This window comes from Onychomys torridus, chromosome 11, assembly GCF_903995425.1.
Source record: "Onychomys torridus chromosome 11, mOncTor1.1, whole genome shotgun sequence".
Classification (NCBI taxonomy): Eukaryota; Metazoa; Chordata; class Mammalia; order Rodentia; family Cricetidae; genus Onychomys; species Onychomys torridus.
This window is the reverse complement of record NC_050453.1, coordinates 5798152-5814541: the sequence shown is the minus strand read 5'-3', so window position 1 is coordinate 5814541 and position 16390 is coordinate 5798152. Positions and strand designations below refer to the sequence as shown.

The 16390-nt window shown below is 48.2% G+C and overlaps 1 protein-coding gene across 2 annotated transcripts in view; it reads left to right on the top strand.

Moving 5' to 3' along the window:
* Nucleotides 1-16390, top strand: part of Ptpn14 (protein tyrosine phosphatase non-receptor type 14) — a 145292-nt gene that overhangs the window by 51141 nt on the left and 77761 nt on the right. For both annotated transcript variants that reach the window (XM_036202498.1, XM_036202497.1), the window contains exon 2: nucleotides 4983-5292. In XM_036202498.1, the coding sequence (XP_036058391.1) occupies nucleotides 5119-5292 (174 nt within the window). In that variant the 5' untranslated portion in view covers nucleotides 4983-5118. The remainder of the gene's footprint in view (nucleotides 1-4982; nucleotides 5293-16390) is intronic.

Sequence of the window (16390 nt, the reverse complement as noted above, 5' to 3'; positions counted from 1 at the left end):
TGAGCAGAGAGTACAGCTCTCCCCTGCATAGTGCTCAGCTTCCCTGCCCCATGGTGATGTCCCTACCAGAATTGTGCATGTTTTAAGAATGGATGAGCTTCCCTGGAACCTATAGTTTACCTTGGAGTTCACTGTAATTTGTGTGCGTATGTGTTGTGTGTGCACAGGTGTGGTGATGTGTGTGTTCATGTAGACTAGTGAAGGTTTGCACATGCCACACATTACTGTGAAGAGGACAACCTCAGCTTTTGGGCCTCCCCTTTCTCCTCATTTGAGGACGAGGGTTCTTGGTTGTCCATCACAGCATATGCCAGCTGCCTGACTGTGTGCCAGGTTAGCTGCCTTAGAGGATCTAGGCGTGTTCCTGTCCCACGTCCCATCTCAGTTAGGACCCTCAGACGGCGGACGTGCACGTCCATGCCTGGCTTTACGGCGTTCTAGTGACTTGAACTCAGGTCCTCATGCCCGCAGGCAAAGACTGTACCCATTGGGCTACCCCCACTCCCAAGCCCCCAGCCTCCACTGTGTTTTTAAAAAGCAATTAATTAATTAATTAAAAGGTTACTTTTAATGAGATAAAATAGATAGTTCCTATTTAAACAAAACTTTACAATAGAATGAATACTCTGATCTAGCTTTCTTAAGAACACATTTAGATGTTACTGTGGTGGGTGCATAAGGCCATTTTCATGCAGGGGTTTGATGTTCTTTGAACATCTCCTCCTCTTTCCACCTGGGCAGCAGCCGCCCAGCAGCTGCTCCCAAGTATCCCGTGAGTGCGTGCTTTTATGTGTCTGCACAAAATCTCGCACCTGTGATTGTCTCCTATTGTATTCATTTCCCCACAGACAGTGTCTCTCTGTTCTTCTTCTTCATGGCTGTAAAGACCCCAGAGAGGATAAATTGCATTTGCATTATCCGTTTGTGATGCTGGACACCCTGGTGAGCCCCATAATCCAGCTGTAGTGAATAGTGCTGCAGTAGACACTGCTGTGCAGGTGTCTGTGATGTCCCCAGGACAAATGCCCAGGAGTGACAGATATGACTGGGTCGTATGCAAGAGCAATCTGTTGTTGGTTTCTCAAAGACACCTCTATACTGATCTCCATAGTGTTTAAGCTAGTGTTTGTTCCCATTACCAGTGTGTAAGGGTCCCTTCTGTTACTTCCCAGCAAGTCTCTCTCTGTCTCTCTGTCTCTCTGTCTCTGTCTCTCTCTCTCTTTCTCTCTCTCTCTCTCTCTCTCTCTCTCTCTCTCTCTCTCACTGGCTGCCCTTTCTTGTGTGGATGTGTGGTCCTCATGGTTGTACAGCAGGGGCTGTTACACACTGAGCCATCTCTCTAGCCTGTTACTTGTTCTCCTAATGACTGCCATTCTGAGTGTGGCAAGACAGAACCTCAATATAGGGCTTTTTTCCTTCCTCCCTCCCTCCATCCCTTCCTTTCCTCCTTTCTTTTTTAAATTGAAAGTGTTATAATTAGTTCTGGTTGTTGTTGTTGTTCTTTATGTAACAAAGCAACTGTGATGAGCCCCAGAGAGCCACACCAGGAAGCCCAGCCAAGGGGCCTGGAGCCAGGTTGTAGACTGGAAGGGGAGGCGATTAGCAGAAGGTCTGCTGTGGGGGACCAGCAGGGTAGTGCTGTGTGACCCTTGTGTGACAGTTAAGGCAGAGCTGCTACAACATCACTGTGTGAGTGATGGTGTCCTCAGGAGCTGAGGACCGAGGCACATTCACTGGCTGGACAATGGTAGCACTGAGCGGAGCTGGAGCTCCCTCCCTGTGTTACACAGTGGAGGGTCACCTGGGACCATCCCGCACCTGCTTTTGGTCAGAATTGCCTCCAGTTCCTTCTAGAAGCACAGCTCCATGGCTCTGCACTCTGGGGAGTGGGTGTTACGGGCTTTTGGTTGAGGTGGACAATGTATGTGGAAGATACAGGAAAGTGCATTTCTAGCTTTGGGTGCTGGGGCATCAAATTATGCTGATATTTTTAACCCAGATGAATTTGTTAAAATAAGCACCAATGATGTTGCTTGCTGAGCTCCCTCTGACCAAGCCTGAAAGCCTTAGGTACTAGAACATTGTCTACACGGGGAAGTGTCTTCCCTTTAACTTCCTGTCATGAAAGTATTAAGTGCCTGGAGAAGCAGAGCAGGATGACAGTATCTGTATGCTGCCACTGGGATTCAGTGAATATGTGTGTCCACTATGTGTTTGTGTGTGTTTACCTACATACATATATGCATACCATTTAAAAATTACAGGCATCATGAGATCTAAACATTTTCTCTTTTATTTTTATCCTATACGTATGGGTGCTTTGCCTTCATATATGTCTGTGTACCATGTATATACAGAGCCCTTAGAGGCCAGAAAAGGGCATCCAATCTGCTGGGACTAGAGTTCCAGATGGTTGTGAGTCACCATCTGAGTGCTGGGAATTGAATGGCCTCTGCAAGAGCAACCAGTGCTCTTAACTGCTGAGCCATCCCTCAAGCCTCCATCGTGACATTTTTACCCACAGTAGACTACTGATATCTACTGGCATCTTTGTCCTTCATAACCTTCTCCCTCCCATTTGAGACTTGTGTTTAGTTGTTGAAGGTTCAGACCAATTTTGTTGCATTTTTTTTAATTGAGATTATCTTGTAAATCAAAGATTCAGGGATTCTTTTATTATTATTATTTTTAAGTGAACCAGATCTTTTTCTAGGGTCGATGAAGCCGTGTTGGTTGTTCATTGTCTTGGATGATAGACACGTCTGAAGGCTGTTTTGGAGGTCATCAACAAGGCGGTTGGAAGGTGGTTTGGAGAGATACAGAGTTCAGTGCCACCTCACCAAGCAGCCTTTTTTGACACTCTTTGCTGAGCTGACACACTGCTGTGTGTACATTCTGTTCCTTTTAAGAATGGCAACTATCTGCACACTGGGCTGGGGAGTTGGCGACTGTTTCATGCCTTGTGTCGTGCCGTAGAATATGTGGAGAGATTGTTTTTTGCTAGGATAGCCCGGTACCAAGCCAGCCACATTCTTTCAGAGGTGTTTAAGGCAGACACACCCAAATGTAAAGTGCCTGGCCCAGGAAGAGAAATGCGCTGGTGTCCACAGAGCAAACATTTCTGTCTGTTTAGGCTTTCTTATGGATGGCATTGAATCTTAGCCCGCTTGTCCCGTGCTTCAGTAAGCCAGGGGAATTCAGCAGTAAACACTTAAGGATATTTTGGCTTCCCCTCTTCTTTTCCCCTCTTTGGGTGGGTCCTCCGTATTTTCTGTCCCTATCAGGGGATCAGATTGGCGTGGCTTGGAAGTAAACATGATACTCTGCCAACGTAAAGTGGTTTAGAAATGTTAATCTAGTTCAAGCCAGCTTTCCAGCCATATGTATTCTAAGCTATCATAAAACATGTACCTGCCATGCTCAGGAATGTGCCGAGGGCAAGCATCAAAGCCTGCCGAGGGAGGCTGGGAGTGTGTTTTGCTGTGTTGTAGGGTTATACCCTGACAACCTTCAGGAGGCCTGGGGTTCTGGCAAGGAGTGGCTTATAAATATCGCAGACAGCTCATTTATCCATCAGCCGATTCCTGCAGTGGTTCCTAAGTGTCCATTCAGGAGCAGGGCTGTGTCAGGATGGATGAAGGGCTTGAAGCCTGCTTGCACCTGCCTGAGTTAGCTGTCCTCTGAGCCTGGCAAGAGCAGGCAGCTGGATGGAAAAGCCCTCCGCCTGTTGCCGGCTTCTTTGAGAGAGGTTTCCTGTGCCTCCTGACCAGAAGGTCGCTGGTTCAGGGTGAGGTAAAGGCACTTTGCTTGGTGTTTGATTCTTATGTTCTCTGTGTCTGTCATGTTGCCATTTTCATTTGGTGGGACGTCAGGTGCCAGCCAGTCTTGTGACTAGAGGGTTAAATGATCTGGAATTGGTGACAGGACTTTTGTGCCAACTCATCTGTAAAGGAACAGAACTGTGTTTGGGTGGCTCCTCACATCTGTCTAAATGTTTGCTGAGCAAAAGGACACAGTAAGATTTTTAAGTACACTAAAGAATCCATGTATTTTAGGGATATAGCTCATAGCGAGAATATGGGCTTAGCAGGGACAAGGCCCAGGTTTGATCCTCAGCACCAAAACCAAGGTGGCAGTGAGAATTATATATTGTAAATTAAGGAGTAGAAAGTCTCTGTGTTAAATGTATGCTGTTACCATTTACATCACACAGTCTAAGTAAGTAGCTATTTCAGTAAGTATTAAAATGTTTTTTAAAAAAGCTATAAAAACCTGGTGTCATAGGATAGGAACAAGATGGAGTTTTTAGTGTACTGAAGCCCCAAATCACCTCGTTGGGTTTCTCACCTGTACAATCATTTTCTAGTACACACATTTCTTTATTGTCAATGTCTTCATGGGCTCGCGTGTATGACAAGGCACACACATGGAAGTCAGAGGACACCTTGTGGGAGTCGGTTCTCTCCTCCTGCCCTGTGGGCCTTGAGGATTGAACTCTGATCGTCAGGCCTGGCGGCAAGCACCTTTCCCACTGAGCCGTCTCTCGGGCTCCTCACCTGTACAAAAGCATAGTGAAGTTTATCTCATGCGGTTCCTCATGAAGTTAAAACAAGAGACAATTCTGAGCACTTCAAGTTCTCCTGGTTCCACTCCTCGTGCAGAGAGTGGCCCAGAGAGGATGTCGGTGTGGATGGGAGAGGGTGTGGGGTGCCCTGGAGTCTGGAGGTGTGGTGCATCTGGGATGCTGTCTTCCTGCTAAGCACCTCTTCTTCCCAGGTCTCCTTGCACTTCACTCTGACGAGAGAGGGTAAGATGCACGACCTCCAACGAGGAACTCAGGAGCTGCAGAGCAGGAAGGTGCTGGAATCCGATTCTTCACCCGCCTGGGTGATTGTGTGCACACGTGTGTGGTGTGGTGTGCATGGCTGACAGCGTCCCTTCCAATGCAGTGAGTGATCAGATTGTCTCTCTTTCCTCTACAGCCATCCTGCAGAGGGCCTGGTGGGCATGGACACCTTTTCCCTGCCTTAGTGTGACCATTCCAACACAAAACCACTAAGGCCATCTAAGGGGCGCCTGTGCCAGGAGAGGAGGGCGGCGTGCCCTGGCCACAGAGCCATGCCTTTCGGCCTGAAGCTTCGCAGGACTCGGCGCTACAATGTCCTGAGCAAGAACTGCTTTGTGACCCGGATCCGCCTGCTGGACAGCAATGTCATCGAGTGTACCCTGTCGGTGGAAAGCACAGGGCAAGAGTGTCTTGAGGCGGTGGCCCAGAGGCTGGAGCTGCGGGAGGTGAGTTGAGCGTGTGTCCCTGTGTGGGGATGGGTCCTCAAAAGAACCAGCTGCAATCCGCTAACATGTCGGCACCTGCTGAGATTTTAGCCTAAATGTGTGTTTAGAGGAACCTGCTATTCTTAGTGTGGGTGTGTCCTGACCAAGCTCCAGTGTCTCAGGGGACCAGTGCTCATGTCAGAGGGAGGGCCTGCAGATGGTGTGGGGAAGTGGGTTTCCTTTTATTTCCTGCGTGAGATTTTTGGGGGAGAGGTAAGAATGAGAGACTCTCCCCACCAAAGCCATTTTTTTTTCTCTTTGAAACAGTTGAGTGGGCAGTTGGCATTCAGGTTGGATGGCTGCGTCACAAGGAGAAGCCACCCCCGTTCCGGATGGCTGCAGCTGCCTTTGGTTTGTTTCTGTAGTAGTCTCCCTTAGAAAGACGGGGAGCAAACGGCAGTTAAAGTGCCCCGGAGACATTGAGAAAGCTTTTTTATTTTATTTTTTTAAGAATTAAAAACAGATAAAAAATGTATGTGTGTGTGTGTGTGTGTGTGTGTGTGTGTGTGTGTGTGTAGGCTAGAGGACAACCTTGGGTGTTATCTGCAGGAGTGCTGTCCTCATCCTTTGAGACTGAGTCACTAAGCCTGGAGCTCACTGAATTGTCTGTCTACAGGGATCCTCCTGTCTCTGCCCCCACACCCCAAGCCCTGGGACTCCAAGCATGCCATGCCTGGGATGTTTATGTGGGTTCTGGGAATTGAACTCACATCCCTCTGCTTGTTTATTAAGTACTTTACTGCCAGAGCTACCTTTCCGACCCCAGGGAGAGTGGTTACAATAGGTATTTGTTTTCTGGGCCCCATGCATGCCGTTCTTTATGGTGTTTGTTGAGACAGGGTCTCACTTTGTGACCCAGGCAGGTCTCCAGCTTGTCATCCTCTTGCCTCAGACTCCAGCCTGGATCCCAGCCATGCACCACCACCCTGTCACGTCAGGCCACCATTAGGCGCAGTGTGCTGCTGCCGTGAGAAGGGAACCTTGTGGTTTTCATCTCCCGGGCATTCAGGATGAGAGTCTTTTGTCAGGAGTCCACACTGGCGCATTTTGAGTCCTGATGACCACATGACACGAGGGCTGGTAGGCGGCAGGTGGCAAATAGTAGCGCACACCGAGTGACACTTGACCCCTGAGATTCAGACCCCCCTGAACATCAGGAAGCACTGAGGACCTTGAGATTTCACTGGGGTCCAGGGGACAGAACAGGCTGATGGTGACCTTCCACACGAGTTCTGTCCCTTCTCCTTGACGCTTCTTTCACAGGGTGACCGTAGCTCTCTGGAAGGCTTTTGTTCCTGGACACCTCTGTTCCTTGCTGTCCTTCGTGTTCAGACTCTGGCTTCAGCCTTTGGGTGGGCGGTCTGTTCAGGTTCATTCCCACGTGCTGCCAGAGGCTGTCCTCAGCAGCAGATGAGCAAACGTGGGCTGTGGATGCAAGAGAGTAGACTGAGAACAGTCCTGGCCTTGCTGATGGCAGGTAGCTAGCTGTCCTTTGTGTAGTGGTGGCATTTTTGGTTATACACATTTACACATACCTAAATTCCTATAAAAAAAAAAAAAAGTAAAAACTTCAGTTGTATAGCACCGAGGTAGTGGAGTGGTTTTGCTTTTTGAATATTCCTAGTCCCGTTGTTAACGGATCTTTCCTATGCGTTGGGATCATTATACCACGTGGTAAACAGCGATGCGCACAGTAGCATTTGTTGTGTTGAACTTGGCTCAGATTTCGATTCTGAAGCTCATTTGCTGAGTGACTGTGGAGAAATTACTGAACCTGTCTGGTTTCTGTTTCCTGACCTGTGAAGTGGGAGTAGTGACGCTTACTTAGTGGTCCTCTTCCAGTCTTCAAAGTCCGTCTGTCTGGAAATGTGGAGTGCAGCATCCAGTAATTCATAACTGTTCAAACTTCAATGTCTTTAAAAATGATTTTTACTAAGTAAAACTTGAGTGGCTTACTTAGGACTTGATTGCCACTTGGGAACATTAGGAGGGTCCAGCACTTCGGTGACAGATGAAGACTGAGTGCCACCTGCAGGAAATCATGTCACAGAGTCAGTCAGTCGGTCAGGATGCTGCCTGTCCTTAGTTGTTTAGTGAACAGACTCCTGTGGGCCTGCCTGACAGGAGACTGGGGTAGCTCAGTGGGTAAAGTGCTTGCCGCATGAGGAAGAAGGCCTGAGGTCAGTTCTCCAGCACCCACATAAAAGGCTAAGTGTGGCAGTGTATGTCAGAACGCCAGAACTGAAGTATAGAGACAGATGGGTGTGTCCCCAGGGCTCAGGGACCAGCCAGTCTAGCTGAAGTACCGAGCTCCAGATTCAGTGAGATCCTTTGTAAAAGTAAAGTTCTTGGACACATTGTGATGGTGTCAGCCTCTGGCCTGTACACATACTGCTTGAGTAAGCTCATCTACACACTCATGTGTGCACAACACACAGACACACACACACAGAGACACATACAGACACACACACACAGACACACAGACACAGACACAGACACACACAGACACAGACACACACACACACACACACAGACACACACACACACAGACACACACACACAGACACACACACACACACACACACACACACACACACACACACACACAGACACACACACACAGACACACACACACACAGACACAGACACACACAGACACAGACACAGACACACACACACACACACACAGACACAGACACACACACACACACACACACACACACACACACACACACACACACACACACACACACACACACAGTCTCTGTGCTTTGAATCTGGACCTGAAGGCTACATTATGCATTCAGGTAGAAAATATGAAAGGTCTTCCTTAGCATAGGGAGCTGGATTTGCAGAGAGGAGAAGTCAAGAAAACCTACCGCCCAGGCTGGGGGTGGTGGTGGTGAAGAGGTGGCTGAGGGTTGGGGTGGGGTGGGGGGCTGGGTGTGTGTGTGTGTGTGTGTGTGTGTGTGTGTGTGTGTGTGTGTGAAGTGCAAAGGCATCTCTCCTGCCTACCTACCAGCAAAGCTCTGGGGAGCAGTGGGAGGTGAGGTGTGTTGGGACGAGCATGCAGTTCCTCTCTGCCAACCCTGGCTTCCTTCTGAGAGGTCAAAGGGCAACCCAGATGATCCTACAACTACCTGTCAGGAGGATAAAGGGGGTAATTCTTAGGCTCCCATCAAGTGTGCATTGTTGTGTGATTGAAATCTCAGCGCCCAGGTGCGGTTCTGCTCTCACACTGGCGTTGTGCTGACTGCACTTGATGAGTCTGTCACCTCTGAGCAAATCACTTTCTCTTTGCGGCTTCCACTTTCATCCTGTGACAGATGACGCTGGAGCTATGGCCCTTCCTAGGCAATCCTAGCTCCTCCTGAATTAAAGGAGAGAGAACAAGTTCTGTGCATGCCTCCAACAGAAATGTCTTCCACCCAAACGGGATGCAGGAGTGGTTAAAAACAGGACTGAGCCTCCTCAAACTGGCCTTGTGTTGTTATGGGTACCTATTGCCCAGTTTAGCCTCTTTTTCTTTTTCAAGCTTGTGTTTTATCCAAAGCTATCAGCTGTGGCATTAATCATCCTGGCTGGCTGTTTTCATGTGTAAAGATTTCAGAGATGCAGGCATGGACTCAACCTGCATTTCCCATCAAAGGAAGGTGAGCTTACATTACAGAGGGGTGGGGCTTGATTGATGTCAATCTACTTGCACTTGGTAACAACTGTGATTCTCTGATGTAGGGACTATTTGATTGACAGGAAAACCTCATCCCCAACCTGTGGGGTCTAACTCTGTCCTGTAACCACAGCTGGGATTTTAAAATGATCAGCACAGGGGCTGATGAGACCTGTTACTTTATTTTCTGTTGCTGTAATGAAACACCGACTGAAAGCATCTTGTCGGGCAGAGGGTGTGTTTCATCTTACACTGTACAGTCCATTATCTAGGGTAGCCTGTTAGGAGCTCAAGGCAGAAACCTGGAGGCAGAAACTGAAGCAGAGGTCATGGAGGGGTGCTGTTCCCTGGCTTGCTCGGTCTGCTTTTGTATACAGCCTAGAACCACCTGCCCAGGAATGGTACTGCCACAGTGGGTTAATCATTAATCAAGAAAATGTCCCACAGATATGCCCAGCGTCAGTCTGGTGTAAACATTTCCTCAGTGAAGATCCCAGGTATGTCTAGGATTGTGTCAAGTTCAAACAAACAAACAAACAAACAAACAAACAAACAAACACAGAAACCTAAAACAGATGGCTCCCTGAGTAAAGAAAGGGACTTGCCACCAAGCTTGACAAATGAGTTGATCCCTGAAACCACACAGTAGAAAGAGAGAACTAATGCTTACAAATTGTCCTCTGACCTTCACGTGTGCACCGTGGCGCACACACACACACACACACACACACACACACACACGCACGCACACACACACACACACACGCACGCGCACACACACACACACACACACATGCACATGCACATGCACACACACACACCATTTTAAGTATCAATACTGAGTGGGAGTCGGCTGAGAGTAAGTTGTGGGGGATGTTATGGCCTTTGAACTTTTGTGTTGACTTCTTGTCTCGTCAATATTATAATTGGAAATCTTAGCTAGCTTACTGCCTGGCCTCTACTGTAGTGATAACTGTACCTTCATTTTAGTAGGAACAGAGGTGGTTATTTCTCAACCTTGGCTCTTAAGTCTTTCTCATTGGGTGTGTAATGAGAGAGTCACACTGCCTCAGGAGACTGCCTGCTTGGCTATGATCTTGACTGGCTTCATGGGTCATTGTTACAGCTGCAGCTTCTTTTCCTGTATTTTCATGAAGACATTGGCTGTAAGAATAAGGTTGGTCCCCTCGTTAGTTATACATATGCTCTAGAGTCCCCAGACCTGCCCAGTACAAAGACTGGGTGCATACAAGATGGTCTTACAGTTCTCCAGCTGTGGAGGGCATTGGCTTATTTTCCAGAGTCACTGGAATGTAGCACGAAGAGCTGCCCAGAGCTTGCTCTATGGCTGCATCTGAAGTATCTCATGCCTGAGAGAAGCCTTCAGCGCTTGTACATAGCTCCTTTCTTTTTCTCAGGTGGGGCCATACCAACTCTGCTTCTTGATTGACAGCTGAAATACTGGGCGAGGCAGGCTGCCTGTTGGAGCTTAATGCGAGATCTTCTAAACTTTTGCTTCTGGCTGATTACCTCTTCAGAATGCCTGCATTAAGATCAAGGCTCTAATCCCTTGTAATTGCCAGGACGGCATGTGTGACCCTCACAGATGGCATTAAAGCCATGCCATGGGTCACAAAACTGGAGCAACCAAACCCTCAACAATCATCTGCTGTGAATAGTTAGTGTGTGCAATTACATCATCTCATTATAAATGAATGGAAGAGGGGTGGAGATGTAGCTTAGGGGTAGGGTACTTGTCTGCTGTGTGCGAGGTGTGGGATTTGATCCCCAGCACCATAGTAAGAAGGAATCGTATCAACAATACCCTGAACTATTTTTAACACGTTTTCTTTGGAGCACTCGGAGGTGCATAGCGGAATCAGAAGGGACAGGATTCCCCACAGACCCGGCTCTGTCTCCTGTTTTTCTTACCACCGGATGGTGTCTGGAAGAGCAACTCAAGAAAGGACTTGCTTGGGCTCCTGCTTGAAGGGATAGACTGCATTATGGGGGAAGGCATGTCAGCATGAATGAGCCAGTCACATTGCCTCCACAGCCAAGTAGAGAGCAGTCAGGAAGCAGGGTGGGCCAGTAAAACTTCAAGGCCCACCCCCAGTGACCCATATCCTCCATCAAGCGTCCCCTCCTACATATCCTACAACTTTCTCCAAGACAGCGCCACCAGCTGGGGATTGAGCTTATGGGGACATTCCATACTCAGGTCATGGCACTAGCTGCCCTCCATTCTATTTAAAGGTCTTCATTCCCTGGGATCTTTCCACTGTCATTACCATGAACACTGACACTGTGGCAAACCCGTCTGCCATTGCAAAAATGAGCTGGCATCTTAGTACACATAGATATTTACACTTCTGTTAAAATGCAAAACTCCAAATAAACCCAGGAGGTGCTCACATGAAAATGTCATCCTCCCATGCCTCTCCCTACGCTCTTCCATTTCAGCTGGTTCCTAGTAACTGACTCAGAGCTACAGTTCTTCTCTCTGGGAACCGGTTTTTACTGCCTTCTTTCTTCCTCATTATAGAACTCAAGGCACCAGAGCCGAGGCCTTAAAACTAAAATACAACATGGGATTTATGCCCAGAGGTACCCAAGGGTCAGCCAGGTCTGCTTTATGTTTGGTGCATTAGACAGAAAGCTGGCATTCTAGGCCTTTCCTCGGGGGAATGAGGTTCCTTCAATAGTGGGAGAGGTTTGTAAGCATCAGCCATATTTCACACAACCACATGGCAATGTTTAGTGGTGAAGCCTGTGGGACCAAACTGAGCTGAACTTTAAGCTGGGCATGCGCAGCTGTGCTGGTGGGAGAGACGGCCCCTTGGACCTGGCTTGGAGGGTGGGTTTGTTATTGCTTGCTACACAGCTCGTTGGACTGAGACTATTGGCCTGATTACATTTCCCGTGATGCAACTTGTAGAGATGTGGCTGGATAAACCCGTGCTGTACCATAACCTAAACAAAAGCCATGTCAGAAGCTGGGGCTGAATCTTTCCACTCCAGTGTGGAAACAGATCCAGAGGAGAGGTGAGAGGAGTCAGTGGGAATGGAGGAGGCTTCATTGGGCACAACTTATAAAACCAGGATGAAGCTGGAAATCTCCCGAATGGGCTCTCTTTCCTGCAAGGTAACGCAGCCCAACGTTTTAAATTAGGATGGCACAGAGGTGTGCTGCAGACATGTTCAAGGACAGTTTAGCTTGAGCTAGGAACCCCCATGGCCCCCAAACCTTTTTGAAAATTTTTTATTAACTTATATACAAGATGCCAGGCTTCATGGTGGCATTCTGAGGTGTGTTCTATACTTCACCGTGTTTACTCTCCCTCATTCCCCCATCCCCTGACATCCCTCCACTTGTCCAGTGGAACTGCTGGGACTGTGGGAGTGAGTCACCACACCCAGCTTGTCATGGTGGTGGGTTTGAACCTAGAGCCTTGCACATGTCGGACAAGTACTCAACCAACTGACCTGCAGCCACAGCTCCCATATATCTCTGTGTAGGTACGTATACCTATGTACACGTCTTTATATACATATCTTAGGATGCACATATGAAAGAAAAGGTTGTAGCTGTAAGTTTTTCCAGTCCTACCCCGCCCCATGGTCAGGATGAAACTCTCCCAACCTTCATCCCACCGCTAAGTCCCAAGTAAACATACAGAGGCTTATATTACTAACAAAGTATATGGCCTGTGGGTCAGGCTTCTTGCTAACTAGATTTTATAACGTAACTCAACCCATTTCTATTAATCTACCTGTTGCCACGTGTTCCGTGGCTTTGTCCATGACCCATTTCCCATTGCTCCTTGGATGGCGGTTTGGCGCCTCCTCGACTCCACCCTTCTTCATCCTGTCTCTAGTTTGAGTGCCGCCTAACCTCATCCTGCCCTGCCATAGGCCAAACGGCTTTATTATCAACCAGTCAGAGCAACACATATTCACAGCGCACAGAAAGACATCCACAGCAAAAAGTGACATTTGTCTTTCTGGGTCTGGTTTATCTTGCTTAATATGCTCTTCAACTCCATCTACTTCCTGACACAGCCATTCTTTCTATGACTCAGTTAAACCCTGTGAAGCTCTGAGAAACCACATCTCCTTGACCTGTTTACGGGTTTCTCTGTTGAGTGACACCCAGACTGATTCTGTAAGTCGGCTGCTGTGGACCTCCATCCTCGGCGTGAGTGACAGGTGTCTCTGTGGCCTGCTGACTTCAGTCCCTCCAGCTACATCCCCGGGTCACAGGGCAGTGTCTCGATGCTGGCTTCCGCGGACTCCACTTGCAGGTCCGCGCCGTCGGTGGGTCTGGCCCTCCCACCCTGCCAGCATCTGTCCTAGTTTTCATAAGTGTCATCTCAACAGGGCTGAGGTGGAACCTGGGTAGTTCTCATTTGCATTTTTGTGCAAGAAGGTGTTGGATATTTTCCCTTGACCCACGGACCGTCTGAGCTCCGTCTGAGGTCTGTTCACAAACGCCTGTTTGTTTCATTATCTGCCTCTTTGTGCCCTTTGGAAAAGACTATATTTCAGCAACAGCAGTAACAAATGCTTACACTACAAATCCAGTTTCCATCAAGGGTTGTTCATTTTGTTATTTAGAACTCTTTACTATTTACTGTGGCTCGAGGTTAGTACTTTGAGTCTCAGAACTCATTTCTCTCGCTGTCTCTCTGTGCGTGCGTGCGTGCGTGCGTGCGTGCGTGCGTGCGTGCGTGTGTGTGTGTGTGTTGTACAGGAGTATATGCTCTGTAAAATGACCCTTCTTTGTGTGTGTATGTTTGTGTTGTGGTCTCGGTGGGAATGAAAAGACAGAAATTTAGAAGAATATAAGGTGGAAGGGCAATATAATTTTAAATTTCAGGCTAGAGATGACTCAGTGGTTAAAATCACTGGCTGTTCTTGCAGAAGACCTGGGTCTGATTCCAAGCACCAACATGGTGGTTCACACAACCATTTGTAACTCTAGTTCCAGAGGATCTGATGCCCTCTTATGGCCTCTGTGGGCACCAGGCACACACAGACATATATGCATGCAATACAATTAAACACACTAAATAGATAAATCTTAAAATAAAAATTAAAAATTCCTCCCCCAGTGGATCATTGAGTTGTTCATGTGGCTGGCTGGTTTCCCAAGTATTGGGACCATTGATACATGCCCCTGTGCTGGACATTTCTGTGGATGCTGGGGATCCAAATTGAGGTCCTCACACCTGTTTAGCAAGCACTCTGCTATCCGAGCCACCTCCCTAGCCCCCACCCCTGGCATCATTTTTCTTATTCCATGGCTCATAGGTATACTGGTCAGTTTTCTGTCACTGTATATGATAACCCGAGGCAACCAGCTTACGGAGAGGAAAGGTCGATGAAGAGCGTGGATTCAGTTTGTTATCCATATTCTGCTGGAAACACACAGAGGAGGCATGTCACAGTCGATAGGCAAGAGGGGACAAGGTGGGCTCAGGGTCCTGTGGTCCCCTTCCAGGGTGCATCCCATCCAGGCCCTGGGTACCCTGAGACCAAGTCTTTAGCTTATGAGCCTCGGGGTGGGGGTGGGGTTCTAGGTTCTAGATCTAAACCATGACAATATTGATGCTAAAAAGAACCAGTGAAAAGGAGTCATGTGACCTGCCTGATGAAGTGCTTGCTATGATCCACAGACGTGGGTGGCAGATATTAATTAGGTATTCAGTGTTTCTTGTAGCCTGTGGATAAGAATTGCAGTCATCTATTTTAAAGACAAAGGTCTAGGATTCCAAGGGTCCCTTTATGTATAGAGTCAGAGAGAGAGAGAGAGAGAGATACAGAGAGAGAGAGAGAGAGACAGAGAGAGAGAGAGAGAGAGAGAGAGAGAGAGAGAGAGAAACAACTGGAGGTAGACGGGCCACAGAGCTCTTCTGTGTGGTGACCTGTAGACCTTGACTGCATCCTCTCTCGTGTTGGAGACATAGATGGGCCCACAGAAGCCAGAACATGACTCAGTCAGCTTTATGTGAGTTCACAGAGACATCACCTGAGCACTGAGCATGGTATTTTGTAGCTTGAGAAGGTATAGACCTAAGCCTGCCTTTTGGAGCACCATGGCGGATGCAACCATTTCACTCCCTGCCAGGCTGTGGTGTTCTGGCTAGGGCCCACCTGGGATGCTGAGAAAGCCGGACCAAGGCTTCACTGGGGATTTTGGTAGAGATTGCTCTGTGGTGAGTGCAGGGGCAGCCAGCTGCAGTGAGGACAGAGAAAGAATGCCTTTGGAAATTAAACTTGGTAATGAAAACATTCTTCTGAAGGCAGAGCTCCAGGTGTGCTGTAAAGCAGCCGAGGCTGTAATGGAAACACAAAGGCGTCTTCAGAAGCAGCGATCTCTTTGTTTACACTAATCCTGAAATCCTAGCACACGGTCATATAAAGACAGGGTTGAGTGCATGAAGGTACCTGTTTCAATCATTCAGCGTGCTGTGCATAGCCAAGCCAGTTGAGGCTTCAAGTTTTAGGGTGACAATCACATGTTCATCTATCAAATGCCTCTGTCATCTGCCAAGAGCCCCCAATGGCTTTGCAGGCAGCTGTGGAGAAGAGAGTCTTCCAGTCTCAAAGTTTGGGAGGAGTTGAAATTCACCATAGTTCATGTATAACCAAATGGTACAAGGCACTGCTTTCAAAGTACTCATTAAAGTACAAACAGAGCACATGGCTTTTGGGTTAGAATCTGATAGATTGTGAAGTTTCTACAGCGCCAGTACTCTTGGCTGGCAGGGTTTGTCTTCTCAGTAAGAAATTACTCCATGGTAGATGCAAGAATTATCCTGGCCTTTGCCAGCATGCTGTGTGTCAAATCACACAGGGAGTCATCTTTCTGAACTCAGCAAAGAAGTAAGCCTTGGGGCTGGGGATACAGTTCAAGGACCTGAGTTCAGTCCCCAGCAACCATCTAAAACACTCAAGTGTGGTGGGCGCACTTGTAATCCCAGCCTCGGGGTGGTGGTGGTGGTGGTGGAGACAGGAGACTACCTGGGCTTCACTAGACAACCAGTCTAGTCTAATCAGTGAACCCCAGGTCCCAGTGAGAGATCTTATCTAAAAAGCCAAGGCGGCTAGCTCCTGAGGCAGGGTACCCAAGGCTGACCTCTGGCCTCTGCCCAGGTGCTCATACACTCCTGTACATATACATGCTCCAAGTCAGCCCCGTGCCCAGTCCACCCCATCCTTTTTCCTCGCACAAGTTTATGGGGACCCACATGCACGAATAGCAAAACTGGTTAGGAGTGCTGCATCTGGATGCTCCATGTAGGTGCATCATGCAGAGAAGAACCCGGATCCTTGTAGGTAGGCCCCGAATCTCAGAGTTCTGGGGACCCGAGTGTGGGAGGC